An 18,048-nucleotide genomic window follows, 5' to 3' on the forward strand; every position below is an offset into this window, starting at 1 on the left:
TAAAACTGCCATTTATTCATTGTTATCCATGTTTATTTAAAATAATATTTACTTTTTTCCGTAAAAATATGGAATAATAACAACTATTTTAGATTTACTACTATATCTGATACTATCTTATAAAATATATTAAAATTTAAGGGAAAATTCTTTTCTGTTTCAAAAATAAAGCGGAACAATAATATAATTTTTGATTTACAATAGATAGACATGCATGGTATCCATATGCGTCATGTCACGCTGATCCATATTTTTTTTCCAAAACTCGATCTAATTGCTATTATGTGCAAAAATCACCGCCGTTCACGTTCATGTTCACGTTAGCACTCCATACCTTAGTTCACATGTAAACCTCTCTGCCTATCTCTGACTTCAGCTCTCTCATCTTCGAGTCTCCCCAAGAAAGTTTTGACACCACACCAACATTTCATTCGTCAAAATTAAATCGAGTTTGCACAAGGTTACAACCGATTAATAGGTGGTCTTCTACCTTCTATTTACGATTTTATGCTATGAATATATGTTTTTGTCAGGGTTCAAGTCAATCTCCGGATTAGAGACTTATAATCATCCGACGAACAATACGATGGCGTGATAACCGTTTCTAAATTGGTGGGTTCTCTTTCATTGATCTACATATTATTATTTTTGTTCGTTTTTTTCCAAATATTTAGATTGAAACGACGACGAACACGACGATCATACCAAAAATTTCATCTATTCCGGTACGTTTGATCTTTATTTTAATTAGTTTAACAATTAATAGCCGTTTACGATTAATTTCGGATATCTAAATCTTATTAATTTGAGTAAGGTTAGAATAGTATTCTTTTATGTTTATATTAATGCTCCGATTAATAATTTTCGGATATTTGACATTATCATCTTAAATATATCAATATTATAATAAATATTTTCCTTTTCCGATTTTTTTTTTTTGGTATAATTCCTTTTCCGATAAATTATGAAACAGATCTGTTTACACAAAAGGTAAAAAAAAAAAAAAATAAAAAAAAAATAAAAAAAATAAAAACCATCAACCGTCTCCATTCACACGTTTCTTCATTATGATCACGAATTCACGTTCATGGAAGCTTCATCATACATTAACACTTACAAGTTTCTTCGTCGAGTTTTTATCCAAGGTTTCTTCGTCAACTCTGTATCCAAGGTAATAAATATTTGTTCTTTTCATTGGTTAGAATTATAGGGTGCAGAATAGTATTGACGTCTTAAAGACATAACATGGGCAAGATACTATGAGAAGCTTGACTATTCTGCTTCGACAGATCAATAGGTGAAATTCTATCACTAAATTATTAGATCTCTGTTACTGCTATGAATATATGCTTTATGTTAGGATTTCAAGTTTTGCCTTCGTTTAGAAGAATTATATTCACACGACGAAGAACACGATGAATTCAATTAAAGCTTCCTAACTGGTACTTCGTTGTTCCTTTTTTTTTTTTTTGGTTAATTATCATGTTTATTGTTTCCGAAATTATTTTTTCCTGGTTAATTCCGAAATTCAATTTAATTTTTCCAAAATTAATTAGATTTCATTAAGGGTAATTAAGTAATTACGTAAAATCAAGGACTCAACAAGAGCCGAGAGTCCGACACGTCAGCAAAAACACTTCTCAAATATTGTTATAATATAGATAAATGAACCCATAATTAAAAAGCCCTTGAAGGTAGTAAACCCATTAAGAGAAGAAAAGCCCATTCGGAGTAGTAGAGCCCAAATGAAGAGGTAGATGACACGATGGTCTGCTGTTGTCGTTTATTGCCGAGACATCCATAGTTGCATAAGCTTGCTCGCCAAAGTTGGATTCTGATGTCTAAACGCCGAGATCCTGTTTTTGATAGTTGATCCGATGATACGAGTGATTGATTCCGGTGACCTATGAGTATTGCGATGAAGGCGAGAGTTCCCCTCTCTCCAGATCTCATAGATCGAATTTTGCCACGCAAGGAGAAGAATGTATCGAAGTTGTGAATTCCCAGAGAAGTTGATGAGAGATTGAAGCAGGTCTGTCCAGTCATCGCTCAGGTGAGCCCGCAAAATTGAGTAAGAAAGAGGTCTCCAGATCGCCTGAGAGTAACTACAAGCAAAGAAAAGATGGTGCCTTGATTCTGCCATTTGATTGAAAAGGAGACAACTCGCATCAACAGGGAGACCCCACGAGAGGAGTCGATCACGTGTAGGGCATCGATCGAGGATGAAAAGCCAGGTTAGTGTTCGATGTTTTGGAATTCCTCTTTTGATCCAGACAATTTTATCCCAATCCACCAGAGGTTTTACTTCTCTTAAGCTATTGTAGATCAGTCCCGAGCAAAAGTCCTCTCTAACAGCGTCTTGGATGCACCACTGCTGGATGTCTTCAGAATCATTGAGTCTTATGGTCGAGAGATGTAGAAGAAGCTGTTCAAATCGGTCTGATCGAGCTGGGGGAAGAAACCAAGATCCATTCGACCAGAGTGAAGATACCGTTGCATTCGAGGGAATACCCGTAAGTCGAGGTCCATGAGTTCCGATGAAGTTGATTAGAGGTCCATAGGGAGTCCACGGATCTCTCCAAAATCTGTAATTCCTACCATTTCCCAGACTGATTATGAACCACTTAATAGCGAGCCCTCGAAGTTTAAGTAAGTTTTTGAACGTCCATGTTTGTACCTGACTTGGTTTAATGTCCCAAAAGTTTCTATCTTTGATGACATTTTGGTGAATCCAAGCTGACCAAACTGATTCAGTCTTAAACAACAACATCCACAGGAGCTTAAGAGAACAAGTTCGGTTCCAGAGCAATAAATTTCTCACACCCAAGCCTCCTTCACCTTTGGGGGAGGTAACTACTTCCCACGATACTCTTGCTACATATTTTCCTTCCAAAGTTCCTTTCCACAGAAATGCACTACACATTGAGTTAATTAATTTTATACATCTCATAGGCAAGATAAACGCACCACACCAGAAGTTAGTAATGCCCGCAATAACTGAATTGAGAAGTTGTAATCTTCCTGCAAAAGATAAATATTTTGCTGTCCAGGAAGATATCTTACTTTTGATCCTTTGGAGAAGTGGCTCACAGTTAACAATTGTTAATTTTTTGGTACACAAGGGCAGACCAAGGTATCTTATGGGCAGGTATCCTTGAGGAATCCTAGAAAAACTGCCAATAGTTGTGATTTCTTCTGCAGAAAGCCCACAAGGAAAGAAACAAGACTTCTCAGGACTGATAGCTAATCCTGACAGGGTCTGGAATTCAGCCAAGACATCTATGATTCCTTGGACAGAGGTAGGAGAGCCATCAGAGAAGATCAACAAGTCGTCAGCAAAGCAGAGGTGAGTGAGTTTAGATTCTCTGTATTTTGGGTGATAACCAAACCGACCTTGGTCAGCAGCCTCATTCAATCGTAGAGATAGAAAATTCATAGCTATAGTAAATAGATAAGGGGAAAGAGGGTCTCCTTGTCTTAAACCCCTACTCCCTTTAAAATAGCCATGCATTACACCATTAATTCCTATTGAAAAGGTTGGAGAAGTGATACACTCTTTGACCCAATGGATGTATAATTCTGGCAGGTTGAGAGCGGAAAGACAGAAAAGGATGAAATCCCATCTCACGGTGTCAAACGCTTTTGCGATGTTAACTTGGATGGTGAGTTTCTTTGGCCCCTGGTCTTTGTGGTATCCGTTGACAATTTCTGCAGCCAATAAACAGTTTTCTAACAGAACCCTGCCTTTGATGAAAGCTGTCTGATTAGGCAGAATAATTTTTGGAAGCAACGGTTTGATTTTTCCGACCAGTAGTTTAGCTATTGTCTTGTATAGAGTGTTGCAACATGATATGGGTCTAAAGTCCTTGATAGAAGTAGCTCCTGGAGTCTTTGGAATCAAGGTAAGAATGGTCGAGTTGGTTGATGTGGGCATTTCTGGATTCACGAAAAAAGATTGGATGGAGCCTACAACTTCTTCACCAAGTATAGTCTAGGCAGCCTTGTAGAAACCTGAGGTAAGTCCATCAGGACCAGGACTCTTGTTAGGGTTTAGCTTGAAAATAGTTTTCCTGATCTCTTCTGAGGAAGGAATCCTACTAAGTATTTGAATCTCCTCTATTGTGCAAGAATAGTTGTAAGAGGCAGCAATAGTCTGGCTGTGAGAAGGATTTGAAGGCGAAATAAAAGGGCTGAGGATACTTTTGAAGTGGGAATGAGCAAGTTCTCCAATCTCTTTCGGGGTAGTTGCAATGACGCCATCCAAGCCAAGTAGTGAATGAATAGCATTGTAAGCCGCTCTTGCCTTGGTTACTCTGTGAAAGAAATTAGTGTTCTGATCTCCAACTATTAGCCAATGAATTCTTGATTTTTGTTTGAAGAAGGCTTCCTCAATTCCCCTGAGCATTGCTAACTTTTCTAGGCATTTCTTCTCTTTCTCAAAATTGGAAATTGTTGGCTGGTTCAGAGCAAGCACCTGCACATGTTTTAACAAACAGTTAGCCTCGCAAACCCTCTTTTGAATTTCTGAAAAATTGTTTGTGTTTAAAGCTTTCAAATCCCCTCTCAATCTCTTCTGCTTAAAACTCATTTTTCTTAGGGAGTAATCCTCAGTTTCAGAGCAAATCCAAGCATGGGCTACAGTAGATAAGAAGTCTGGGTGAGAAGTAAGGTAGTTAAAGAATTTGAAAGGTTTAGAGCCAGTTACAGGAAGGGGAGAAGCTAGGCTGATGAGGCAGGGAGAGTGATCAGAGATTTGTTCAGGGGCTAGAAAGGTTGCTAGGCTTTGGGGAAATGTTGAGAGCCATTCTTCATTGATTAGTGCCCTATCAAGTTTCTTGGCAATAGGGTTGGAATCTTGTTTATTAGTCCAGGTGAAAGTTGGCCCATAGTACCGAAGATCTCTGACTTCTAGAGTTTGAATGCAGTCCTTGAACTTTATCATGTTGCTGGTGAACTGATTCCTTGATGCAGAGGAGTGTTCAGAGTGATGAATAATTTCATTAAAATCTCCCCCTAAGAGCCACAGTACTGAATGAAGAGCAAGGGCTGATTGAATAGCTTCCAACTCACTCCATAAGACCTCTCTTTCCTCCACAGTATTTGCTGCATACACCGCAGTAAAAAAGAAAGTTCTCATTCTAGTGCAGCTTATCTGACAAGTAGTCATTTGTTGGATTTATGGATGACATTGACTACTAGAGGACCTTTCCAGATGATTACAATTCTACCATCAGCATCCTCCGAATGGTTTGAGGTAAAAGACCAAGATGGGCATAAATCTGTCATTACACGGTTCAGATTAGATTCTTTTATATGAGTTTCCAAAAGGGCTCCAAAAGATACTTTATTACTATTAAGCCAGATCTTAAAAGCATGATGCTTCTCAGTGTCATTAATTCCTCTGACATTCCAAAAAAAAGTTTGTATAGACATAAGAAAGGTTAGGAATGAGACTCCCCTTTAGAGAGGGAAGAACCCGAAGACTGGGTAAATCTAAAAGCATTTGGGATACTTAGGATTGGCAAAGACAGATCAGGCATATGGGAGGATTTTGAAGTGGTGTTAGAGAAGGAAGTTAAAGGAGCTGGAGGCTCAAAAGAATTTTGGGGTTGGGTAATGGTAATAGAAGGCTGAAAGGGTTTATGGGTTTGGGTTTGGGGGGAAGCTTGGGTATTTGAGATTGTGAAATTAGGAGAGACAACAAGGTTAGATGAGGGGTAGTCCTCCATCAACGATGAAGATGACGCAGGAGCATCCTCAAGGTTTGCTAAACAAGAGAAATAGTTTCTTTTAGTGGTGACTAACTGTTTTTTGACAACATGGTTTTTGGCTGCAGGTTTTGAAGAAACTTGGGTCCAAGAAGAGTCTTCTTTGATAGGAACAGAGACCTGAGAAGTAGGAATGATTCTATTCTGAGCCGGAAGAGCAAGTAAATGTGTAATCTCATCTTTCCTTATTGTGATGACATTTGTGTTATCAGCTTCAAGAGGAACTGAACCTCCAACAACATCCGCAGGAGAGACTGAGGGATCGACACCAGTCTAGCGAAAATGGTGAAATAATGCTAGCGAAAATTTCAGAACAAAATCTCGGAGACGTTGAGTTTTCGTATGGCTCGAGATTATTAAACATTGACATCAAATATAAAAGAATCAATATAGTATTAAAAGAAAAAAAAAATGTAGTATTAAAAGATAGGTTATTATCTCATCTACCCAAGTTCATCTCATGAGCATTATGAGCAAAGCCGACCCAAAGGCCAAGCCCATGAACCATTTGCTTGCCGCTTTACATAATATATATAAATTTCGGCCTTAATTTTGTGTGAGTGATATATCTCCAGTTCGAGTACCCATATTAGTAAAGTAGCCAGAAAGTTAGTCGGAACCATTTGCCAAAATTTGGTTCCAACAAACCCAAGAAAAAATAATCAATAAATGAAACATTAAATACCATTAGAAAAAAATTGTGTGTGAATGTTATTTCTCTTGAACTTAGGCTTTTTTGGTTGCATATTGGGCCTATTGGCCTGATAGACGCAGAGACCCTCTAAACAAGCCAGAGGTGTCCCTTGCTAACTTCTTGAGTTTATCGGTCAAGATCTCAAATTACACTCTCGTCTCCGACGTTTTTTTACTTTCTCCGGCGGATTTACCGGTGACTTTTGGATCGATGGGTGTCGTTATTGAGACCTTTATTTGGGAACCAAGCTCAAGTTTCTTCATCTTCTTCTTCGTTTCCACATTTTTGTCGATATTTCTGTTTCCTTACTTCGCCAAGAACAGAACTTTTGGTAGCTTTGATCATTCTATTTCCTCTTCTTTCGCTCGGTTCCAAAGATGGTTTCTAGCTATCTACACTCTCTCTTCAGGTATATCTTTAGATTTCTGCAAATGGGTCTTCGTGAAATTGATAGTATCTATGGTGCTTTCAATTTCTGGTTACAAAAGCTTTCAACTTTTTTGCCTTTTCTCGTCAATAAAAGTGGATCCTTTGCTACAATTTGATTTCATTTGTTGGAATTTCGCAGTGATGGAAGGTTTATGGTCAGTGTATGGAGAATTGGAGTTAGCATCTTATGGTGTAAGTAAGGAATCAATGGTGTTTTATCTCTGTGTTGGCTATTCGACTGCTCTTGTTCTTGGTCCTTTACTTGGTGTGCTTTCTGATCTTATGTAAGTAGCTTTTAGGACAATGTTGATCAAAATGTTTTATTTTGTTTTGAACTTTGAATCATATGGTGCTAGACTGCTAGTGACAATAAATATCGAAACTTTTGTAGAGGTCAGAAGAGAATTTGCTTACTCTATTGTGTCTTGCACCTTGTTGTTGGTGTGTGGAAGAGGATTACAATGAGTCCTAGTGCTTGGTTTCCAAATATTTGTCTCTCTCTTGCTGGTCTCGTATATTCGTTTGGGTTTGAGACTTGGCTTGTTGTGGAACATGAAAAGGTATCGATTCGTCTCTACATTTGAGTTTATCATTAGAGAACACTAAGTTATGATGTGTAGTAATGTTATTGTTATGTGTCTTGTACCTTTGTAGCAAAGTCAGCGGAATGACTCGTTGAATGAAACATTCTGGTTGATGGCTTTTCTTGAGTCTGCATCTTTAATTGGAGGTCAAGTTCTTGCAAATTGGCTTGTGGATGAAAATGTTCAGCATGGCATTGCATTGTCTGCTACGGCGTCTCTGTTCTTGTCTATTGTGACTATCATTTGTATTGTCCAGACTGCAAAAGAGCCGTTGAAGACCCTCCCATTTAGGGATTATTCCGCAGCTTTCTATGCATATGTTCTTGGTGGTAAGGGTTTTGTCTTCATCTTTTCTTTGGCATTGCAACTTTTAGATTTGAATTAGACTTCTATTCAATTCAAAATTCCTGAAAGAGTATAAGCTAATCTTAGCTTGTAAATTTGATCAGATAAAAGAATATGGTTTCTGGGAACTTCACAAGCCTGCCTCCAGTTTTCCACTGCAGTCTTTTGGATTCTGTGGGCACCAACCATAGTGGTATGATCAAGCTTATTGATCCCAATTTGGATTTTTAGATATGATAATTATTGGTATTTATTTCTCGACATGCAATGAACTTTTTCTTATGATCTGCTTAAATTTAGAAATGAGTTTTGTTGGGTCAGGCTGACGGGAGAGAAGTTAATCTGGGATTAATATATCCATGTTTCTTGGGTTCAAGAATGCTTGGAAGTACTGTATTCCCATGGCTTATGAGCGGACAATCATTACTCCGGCTTGAAGATTGCTTAGTCTACATATATGCAATACTTGGGGTTGTATTTTCTATAGTAGCCTATGATTATCAGGTAACTTATTTTCTAGTTTCACAAAAGCGTACCCGTAAAAACTTGTTTGCTTCATATTGAAGGCCTCACGCATTAAAAACAATATCCTGCAGGAAATCCGAATCTTAGTAGTACTTTTCTGCTTATTTCATGGCTTTGCTGGACTTTCCCTTCCTTTGCTTGCACGATTAAGAACAATGTAATGCTCTTATATTCATTTATCGTTCATTTTTCTCCTTATTATTCAGCAAAAGACATTAGAATCTTTCTTCTCTGTGTTAACGAACTGTTATCTTTATTTATAGGTATGTACCAAATGAATTGCGTGGAGGGATGATAAGCCTCTCTCAATTTCCAGCTAATGCTGCTATTGTGTTTCTCTTAATCCAGGTATATTTGCTATCAAAAACACATGTTAACCTATTTTGCTTCTGTTTCTGTTACCGTATCGATCTCAATATTTTCTAGAGAGGCTACTCCAACAAGATCGAGAACTCAACAGTGATGGCTTTTGGTGCCATTTCTTTATTCACTGCATCTGGTTGTATATATTTATTGAGACGATGGGGAAAGTCACCACACCAAGATTGGCACAAGTTATGATCCTGAGTAAGTGTGTGCTCTCTGGTTATGAGACTTATGTGGAAGAAGGACAAGGCAAATCAAAGACAAAATCTACTTGTTTCCTAACAAAACTCAAGGTTGGTATATGAACTAGTGTCAATGGTCTCGCTTCGATTTTGTAGCAGCATGAAGTGAAGAAACACAAAACCTGGGAAGTTCAAAGATGTAGTGTAAGCAGTATAAGAGGTTTGATTTGTTAGTTTGAGAGGATTCTATTTTTTTTTGCATTATCGTTTTCTTTGTTTAGTTCAACTTCTTTGGACCTTTTAGGTATTATTGTTTTAAAAGTAAATATGAATGAAAATGAAATTTTCACATTTTACAAGTCAATCTGCAAAATCTCAATCATATGTTTGGTCTCTTATCCATTTGGTGGCAACCCATTTCTCACCCTTGATAACAGGACAGCTTCCATGGAGAGATCTCTGCAACAAGAAAACCAAAATTCTGAGAAAGATCAAACATTTGATGTCTTAAATGTGGGTTTTGATTGTCTGAAACACTAACCTGATCGATTGTTCTGTTTGGGAGCAAATTGTAGAAGAAAATGGCGTCTCCTTGTCGCGGTTTTACTCTCAGACCAATACACGTCTCATAATCATATCTTCCATTCATATTTCTCCCATTCTGCTTCCTCAAAACCATTCTGTTTTATTTACAACCCGAGAACCCCAACCATGTTAAACAGAAAGAAAGAAACAATGATTACCTCGAATGGGAACATCGTCTCTCCACCTTCTTCGACACTCGATAAGAACAATATGAAAGTCACAACCTGCACTCATATATCATATGTTGAGTGGAGGATCAACAGATGGTAGTTTTGAATCGATCCGGAGCAAGAAAACTAAATTAGGTTTGCTTACTTACCCTTTGGCTTATCTGGGGACCATACTCTGCTGGGTGGAAAGCATCGTAATGTGAATCATATTTCTGGCCAAGCTGATACCTCAAGATGTTGAATGACTGGAGAATAAACACATGAAGGTCTTATTGATATCATAAGTAGAACCACATGTTCTTAGACGTATTAGATCATATATGCATTGGTTTCGTATTGCTTACTTCGTAATAATCTATAGGGATTCTCGTGGCTAAAGCTATTTTCTCTTCGATGGCAGCTAAAATCCCGGATTCGTCTTCATCAGCACCGATGAACACTCCGGTACTGCATTTGAAAATGTTCAGTTTCTTGTAATGTTCATTGATCTTATGCTATCTAGCCTCTAAATATCCATTATGGAGAATGGAGTCTTTTGTAAGTTTTCTTTAACCTTGTTCTAACGTTTTGAGTGGTTTCTGCAGTTTCGCCTTTCCTTAAAGCAAGCAGAGAAGGCTTAAGCTTAGGCTTTGCCATATCGATAACGGCTTCACATTGTTGTTTCGTTGCGAAATTCGGCAAGTAAAAAACTCGAGGATTCCAGCTTAAAACCTGATCATCCACATCAAAAACATGTACCAAATCATCTATACTTGTGAATCTGAATCTAAAGTTATGATCCATTTTAGATTGTTGGAGATTTGAGAAGTAACTGACCTGAAAAGGAATGTTAGAGACAGAACCATGATCCAAAGATTCAGTTTCTTCGTTTACAGATCTTCGCGTCGAAATCTCACTGAAACTTCCCTGTGCGAAAACAGAGGAAACAGAGTTTTGGAAAGAGCTTCAACGGAACTCGATGATCGAAGATATTATCAGAGAAAGAGAGAAACCTGAGAGAGAAGATTGAAGAAACAGAAACCGAAGATGGCCAAGAAGAAGCAACACGCCAAGAAAACGTAAGGAAACCCTAACTTCTTCTCTTTGCCATATGATCTCATCTTGAAGAAGAACTTTTTCCCTAACGAGTGGAAACTTCGAATCAGCGGGAATTTGAATTCTGAAACAGAGAAAAAGAGAGAGAGAGAGATCAGAGGGTTAAGATTTAAGAAAATAAGTAATGATGAATTCATCTTCTCAATTTCCAATGTAGATTTTCTATGGACATATATCTTTGCCTTTAAGAAGTTAGTCTTAGACAGATTCGTACATGTGTTTGGACAGAATCCAACCAAAACTGTGTTCTTTTACAAAGCAAGTCATATCCAGTCTTATTAGATACGTTTAAATTTTGTGCTAGGGACAAAAGACAAAAAAGAAAACTATAATTAATAAAAGAATTATAAATACCTTTTTTTGTTAAAATGAATTATAAATTAATTAAATACCTTATGGTCAACTCTTGAATTAACCAAAACTGGTAATAAGTAGCGGGACATCTATATATATATATATTTTTTTTTTTGAAGTACAAATATAACATAAATCCTCCATTTGACATTTATTTACAAGAGAATATCATTGTCATAAATATTTATCTATTAATTATATTACTAATTATTTTCTAAACAAAATTTCAAACATTGTGGCTTCCAAATATGGTAACAAATCGATTCTGTTTATAAATTTGATTAATTGCTAATTTTTTAAAACTTCTCTACCTCATTTAAACATTAATATATGATTCTTTATTCACTTTTCTATGATCTTATATTTAATTTATTTTGAATTTATATAAAAAATTTAAGGGAGACTCACAAAAATGCCCCTTTTTCAATACCCCTTTTCAAAAATGTCCCCTCCCTAATAGCTTCCCTGAAATTGACCATTTTACCCTTAATGAGGCTTTGAATCAGGTTATAACCTAATTAAAAAAAAAATCTAGGCACACCGTCACCCATATCCACACCCACAGGTTCTTAATCGAAATTTCAATTGCTGATCAAATCTTCATCATTCATCCGTTGAGAGTCAAATTGAGAGTTAAATCGACCTTCTTCTTCTATCAATATGATGAATCTCTCCGATCTGGATTCTCAACTCTTTGTAATCACACAAAAATCCTCTTTAATCTCTTCTTCTTCGGCGTAATTTTGATTTCACAGTTTCAATTTCGATTTCAAAATCAATTGTTGTTTTTGATTGTGGAGTGATGAATCATGGGACTAGATTGTTGTTTATGTGCAGTTGATTACGTCTTTTGTTTCCTGGAGAAGAAAGGCTCGTCAACTTACTTTTGCTTTACCACTTTTTCTTTCTAGCACACGAGTAAAGTACATTAATAACACTTTCTTTTGTCCATTATTAAACAATCTGATTCTTGCATAATGGCCTAATGAGTACATGTGTTAATTTATAAGACTGGAAAGACCTTAAGATTTGATATTATATTGTTTAGTTTGAGTTTTATGTGGTTTTGGTGTTTCTGATTTGTGTTCATAAGATTTTCAGAGAAATGATTGTGATTTGTGTTGTGGATGTGATCTAAAATATATTGTAAACTCTTTTAAATACACGTTGTAAAACTTTTAAAATATCTTGTAAAACATTTTAAAATTTTTAAAATAACTTTTAAAATACTTTGTAAAACATTTTAAAACCTTTAAAATACCTTGTAAAACCTTTAACCTTGTAAAACCTTTAAAATACCTTGTAAAATCTTTAAATTTTAAAAACCTTATAAAACCCTTTATAAAATATTTTCAGTTTTATAAATCATCTTATACCTTATAAATACTTTGTAAAACCATTAAAAAACCATGTAAAATCTTTAAAATATCTTGTAAACTCTTTAAAACATGTTGTAAAACCTTTAAAATACCTTGTAAAATCTTTAAATTTTTAAAACCTTATAAAACCCTTTATAAAATATTTTCAGTTTTATAAATCATCTTATATCTTATAAATACTTTGTAAAACCATTAAAAACCATGTAAAATCTTTAAAATATCTTGTAAACTCTTTTAAAACATGTTGTAAAACCTTTAAAATACATTGTAAAACCTTTAAAATACCTTGTAAAACCTTTAAAATACCTTATAAAACTAACATCACTATTTCATCAAACACATGTATTGAGTCACTTGTTGTATAATAATAGCAATCACTTTAACAATTAAAGCACCAAATATAACTATCAATAGTGTTACATGGAATTTTCTTATGTTACAAACTTATAAAATATGCATACAAGTTGAGTAAGTACTTTGTGGTACGTACAACATGGAACAAAATCATCATCAAATTTCTACTTTTCCAACGAATGCAATCGTATCAGAAGACGAGTTAGGAGGGTTTGGACATGTTTGATTCATCTTGTCAAGCTTCTTAGCAATGCCCAAAACTGCAGAACCTCTAGGTGAGGTGATTTGGTTCAATCTGTAGGTTATTTGAAAATATATGCACATGATGCTTGTCTTGAGGTGCTTTGCTTCAACCTGCAAGGATCTATACTAGCTGAGAGTGTTTTCGTGTGAACCTTTTATCATGGAACCAAACATTTGAAGTGGAATAAATCAAAGATGATATACACAAAGTTTAAGCACTATATAAAATCATTAACAGTAAAAAAACAAACCTTTAAAAAAGCATGTAAAACCTTTAAAATACGTTGTAAAATCCAGAACTGGAATAAATCAGAGATGATAAACACAAAGTTAAAGCAATAAAATCATTAACAGTAAAAAACAAACCTTTGAAAAGCATGTAAAATACGTTGTAAAATCCAGAAGTGAAAATAATCTGAGATGATATACAGATTTTGCTTGAATAAAGCTTCTAAAAAACAGAGATCTGTTACCTGAAATTGACAGAGCCGGACACAGAGAGAGAGAGATACAGATCTCGCTTAAAAAATCGAATCTAGCAGATTTCGCTTAGAACGATAGAAAATCGTTACAGGTTGAAAATCAAACACATCACAAGGGAGAGAACAGATCTAAGAATAGAGAAACAGATTTAGGAATAGATCGTTGCGCGATTATGTTGATCGATTGGAACTAATCTAGATCTAGGAATAGAGAGAGAGAGAGAGAGAGAGAGAGAGAGAGAGAGAGAGAGAGAGAGAGAGAGAGAGAGAGAGAGAGAGAGATAGCCGCTCGATGGAAGAGAAAGAGAGAGGAAGACAAAAAAAATCTGATTCTAGGGTTGAAAAGGGGAAGGGTATTTTGGTCAGTTTAGACATTTTTGAGGGGCATTTTTAAAAATCACCAGCTGAAAGGGGTATTATTAAAAAGGGCATATGAAAGAGGGCATTATTAATAATTTCCCAAAATTTAAATACAAAACAAAATCCAATAAATTATAAATTATTATATAAAATAATTTTGCCCTGCGGTGTATCTCGGTTAAATCCTAGTATTGCATTAAACTTGTTGTAATAAATATTGGGACACATTGCATTAATAATTTAGTATGTTATATTTTTGAGACTTTTTTTTTTTTTTCATAACAAACGTAGTACATTTTAATTTTAGATTATAATTAAAAATATTAATGCAGTGATTCACATAGGTGCCATAAAATTTGTTACTATATCTCTTTTGCGTTACCAAAGAATGCTTACCTATCATTAGTCTCATGTAATCAATTCTCAAACCAGATATTTTCCGGGTTTTTGAATTTCAGGTTTTAGGTCATCACAAACGGCCATTTTTGATCAAATACTCAACTATAAAACACCAAATATTACACATATAATTAAAAAAAAAAAAAATCATTTCTTTTTCTTTTCTCCCATACAGAGCTGGCTAGCTTGTGCTTGCGGCTATATTTTATTAGAATTTAATTTATTGAAAAGCCTCATTAGTCTAGTGCTAAAGGACTACATACGTTCACTTCACTTGAGGTGTGGTGTTTGACTGTTGAAGTTCACTTGAGAGACTTGCGGCCTTGAGCTGTGGTGTTTGGCTGCGGAAAAGTTTACTTGCTCTGCTCACATATAAAATAAGTCTGATAATACATGCAGTTTTTAATGTTTTATTGATTCTAGATAGTTGCAATATGCTAAATTAATGTTCAAAAAGGTTGTAATTTTTGTTATTCTCATATATCTTAATCTATTTTATTCATGCTACATAATAGGGTAAAACGTTTTTTATAGTTTTGATCAATTACAAAAAAAATAGTTGGAAAGCCTCTTTATTTAAAATTCAAAGGCATGGATAAATTTTTTTGTCTACTTATTACTTTGTTTGCAAAAACATCTAATTATCATGCTAAACGGTATTTGATAAGATTTGGTGTGTATTTAACATACGTGTATAATTTTAATTTATGCAAAAGTTATTAGTAACAAAAATAATTACAAAAAAAAAGAGATCTAGATGCTTCTAGGACCCTAGTTAGGGGTGTCAAGTTGGTTAAACCAAACCAAACCAATCCATATCCATATGAGTTTAGTATCTAATGGATGATGAGTCAATCCAAACCATTTGCTAAATGGTTTGGATGAAACCATAACTCATTTAAATTATTGGATTAATGGATAAACTCATTTAATTCATTTAATAAATTTTCCATGATCTAAATAATTATCATACTACAATCATCATCATCATACTACTATAATCATTCATGATCATAATCATTATCATACTATTATCATCTCATCATCATCATCATCATCATCATCATCACCAGCTTAAAAATAAGAAACAGACATCAAGTTCTTGAATTCAAAACACAACAACTGAAGCTGCATAAACTCAGTGAAACACAAAAGATTTGTCCAAACATGGAAAAGGAAACGTGTGATCGATTCGATCAATGTATAAGAGAGACACTGGAACTTTCACTCGAATCCTAACAAACAAACTCTTAAATTTGTGAAACTCAATGAACAATGACAAACGTATAATGCAAAATATAAACAAACAGAGCACTAATTAATGAAATAGATGTTTTTCCACGATCAGCAAGCTAGAAGGCTCATGTTAAAGTGACCAGTATATATGTACATAATATATATAAAAAAAAACACTTGCACAAGAAGGGTTAGACAATGCAATCAACGATAGTTTAAATCAAACAAAACACTTACTCTATGATTTTGCTTGCACGAATGAAACAATAGAAATTGATCCATCAAGCATATATTCTTATAATAAGACATCATTCTCATCACAAAGTACCTTCCGGAACCTTAAGTTCGACGGTGGTGGTAGTGAAATCGAAATCGGATTCCTTAGGGAAACCACTCACGTAGTCTTTCAATGTTGGTGGTGGTGGCGCTTGCCTTTGAGAGCCTTTCCGATGGTTCACTTCGTCGGCCGGAGACTTGATCGGTAAGAGAGAAGAACGAGACCCTTATCAAAGCTTCGAAAAACCCTTTGGCGAATAGAGATAGCGAGAGATTGATGGTGGTGAGAGATCGATGGTGGTGAGAGATCGATGGTTGTGAGAGTTGTGAGGCTGAGGAAGAGAGATCGATGATGGTGAGAAACCGGTTTAGTAAACCGGTTTAGACATTTTATTCGGTTATATTCGGTTTACATATTTGATTTAGAATGTTTAATTTCTACTGGTTTGGTTATGAGTAATCCACTAATCCACAATAATCCAAACCATTTCAATCCAATTCATTAAACTCATTAATCCATTTAATCCATTAATCCATTAAGATCCAAATTTCTCATTCATTAGATCCACGGATTGGATTGGTTTGGATTAATCCATTAATTTCAATCCATTTTGACACCTCTAACCCTAGTTTAGATAACGTAAATCCTAACAAAAAGACCACGTAGATATCAGGAAGCTTACTAATTGCCACCGTGTCAACACGTGTCGGAAATATACGAGCCATATGTGTTCCATATAAGCACAAAGTGAATCACTAGCAAGCGTATTAGCAAACGGAAAACAAGATGGAGGATAAGAAAAAGCCACCAACGACGGAGCAACAAGAGAAAGAAGTTAAAAACGACGACATTGAGTCTATCAAGAGCCCATATTTGGATTATGATAACTTGGAAGATTACAAGATGAAAGGTTACGGAGCACATGGCCAGGGGCAGAGGGAGAGAAGATTGATAGGGGTCAATTGACCCCGGTGAAATTTTAAAAAATAGTTTAATTTTTATATGAAAAAATTATTGACCCCAATCCAATAAAAATATTGACCCCTATAAAAAAAAATTATGTTACAAACCCAATAATTACACTATACTTATAGATAATATTAGCCTAATAAAATTTATTTTAAGTAAATCTACTACAATTAAACCTATTAATATAAAGTAATATAATATTTTAACATTTATTTTGACCTGATCTAAAAACGTTTTACTTTCTTCTTCTTTCTTCTTTGTGTTTTTAATCAATTTTTGATTGTGTGATGGTGGAAATAAGAAAACATCTTTCACATCTTTTAGTATATCGACTTATGAAGCTATCTTTTATGCATCTTTTAGAAAAAAAAAATATTTTGACCCCGATGAATAGATTTTCTGGCTCCGCCACTGCACATGGCCACCAAGAACCTAAGCTTGGCATGGGAGGTGGAGCCACTGATGCTCCTACTCCTTCAGGTGGTCTTGGCCGCGGTGGAGGCGCTGCATCGACGGATCTTTCTTCTACCGGTGCGATCAACCGTCAGGGAGTTCCGTGAAAAAACTATATTATTATGGGTATGTGGGATCGTCAATAAACACAACAAGTAGCTTAGCCATGTCCAATAACTGATCGAGTTTCGTTTCTTTAACGTGTTTGAAACACAAAAAAAAAACAAAATGCAAGTGTTTTTTTTTGTTGTAGAGTTTAATGCTAAATAATTCTCAAGTTTGAAAATATATCACACCAAATATATTCACCATCTTCAACTCTATTCGTAGTTGTTGATTAAGGAGCTATTCCAAGAGTTTCATTTCTAAAACTTTATTTTTAAATTTTGGAGTTCTATGTAACATCCCCTTTTTCACTTCAAAAGAGTCCACCATTTGTATTTTGAAGGGAAAATGGTATGGAGATCAAAGTATGGCCTAACTAGTGGATATTTTATTAACTAGCTAAGATAAACCGTTCATTTAATTACTGACAAAATGATCATCTCAGAGATAAAATGCTAGCATATATAATCTCTAAGATTTTAATTTTATTGAGGATTTTAATAATGTTTTTTTTTAAGAAATTTTCACACACACATCTTATTTTTGTTGACGAAGATCTTTTGATGGTCCGTTATTTGGTTCTGTTGAGCTTTTACGTTTTAGATTTTAGAATATCTTTTAATCTGGTGCTATTAAAAACAATTCATATTAGGAGTTTGAAAAGAGATTAGAACATGTTGATTCTTGCTTAATT

At 35.1% G+C, this 18,048-nt stretch overlaps 3 protein-coding genes and 2 long non-coding RNA genes across 6 annotated transcripts; 4 read left to right on the forward strand and 1 right to left on the reverse strand.

Moving 5' to 3' along the window:
• The first annotated feature begins 2,596 nt into the window (after positions 1-2,596).
• On the forward strand, positions 2,597-3,146 carry LOC110229458. Its single transcript, XR_002332857.1, has 3 exons — positions 2,597-2,649; positions 2,777-2,849; positions 3,123-3,146. It is a non-coding gene; the product is annotated as an uncharacterized LOC110229458 (long non-coding RNA).
• A 2,722-nt stretch (positions 3,147-5,868) lies between these two features.
• Positions 5,869-6,314, forward strand: LOC110229428. The gene is made up of 2 exons (XR_002332837.1): positions 5,869-5,929; positions 6,017-6,314. It is a non-coding gene; the product is annotated as an uncharacterized LOC110229428 (long non-coding RNA).
• Positions 6,315-6,575: 261 nt separating this feature from the next.
• LOC9316550 (molybdate-anion transporter) lies at positions 6,576-9,244 on the forward strand. The gene is made up of 9 exons (XM_021029581.1): positions 6,576-6,871; positions 7,031-7,175; positions 7,283-7,451; positions 7,546-7,804; positions 7,925-8,013; positions 8,142-8,324; positions 8,417-8,502; positions 8,609-8,693; positions 8,772-9,244. The coding sequence occupies exons 1-9, from the start codon at positions 6,673-6,675 to the stop codon at positions 8,904-8,906; spliced, it is 1,350 nt and encodes a 449-aa protein (XP_020885240.1). The 5' UTR covers positions 6,576-6,672; the 3' UTR covers positions 8,907-9,244.
• LOC9314726 (prolyl 4-hydroxylase 13) lies at positions 9,143-14,832 on the reverse strand. Of its 2 annotated transcripts, XM_021029583.1 has the most exons (9): positions 14,578-14,832; positions 10,641-10,807; positions 10,465-10,554; positions 10,202-10,359; positions 9,993-10,095; positions 9,798-9,893; positions 9,637-9,702; positions 9,435-9,554; positions 9,143-9,352 (listed from the first exon to the last, which is right to left on the reverse strand). In XM_021029583.1, the coding sequence occupies exons 2-9, from the start codon at positions 10,746-10,748 to the stop codon at positions 9,269-9,271; spliced, it is 825 nt and encodes a 274-aa protein (XP_020885242.1). In that variant the 5' UTR covers positions 10,749-10,807; positions 14,578-14,832; the 3' UTR covers positions 9,143-9,268. The 2 variants fall into 2 exon arrangements, with proteins under 2 accessions (XP_020885242.1, XP_020885241.1); XM_021029582.1 differs by lacking the exon at positions 14,578-14,832 and having other exon boundaries at positions 10,641-10,933.
• A 1,631-nt stretch (positions 14,833-16,463) lies between these two features.
• On the forward strand, positions 16,464-17,471 carry LOC9316551. The gene is made up of 2 exons (XM_002878613.2): positions 16,464-16,749; positions 17,214-17,471. Exons 1-2 carry the CDS (start codon positions 16,614-16,616, stop codon positions 17,354-17,356), a joined length of 279 nt encoding a protein of 92 aa, XP_002878659.1. The 5' UTR covers positions 16,464-16,613; the 3' UTR covers positions 17,357-17,471.
• Positions 17,472-18,048: the final 577 nt, after the last annotated feature.

This window comes from Arabidopsis lyrata, assembly GCF_000004255.2.
Source record: "Arabidopsis lyrata subsp. lyrata unplaced genomic scaffold ARALYscaffold_4, whole genome shotgun sequence".
NCBI classification, from domain to species: domain Eukaryota; kingdom Viridiplantae; phylum Streptophyta; class Magnoliopsida; order Brassicales; family Brassicaceae; genus Arabidopsis; species Arabidopsis lyrata.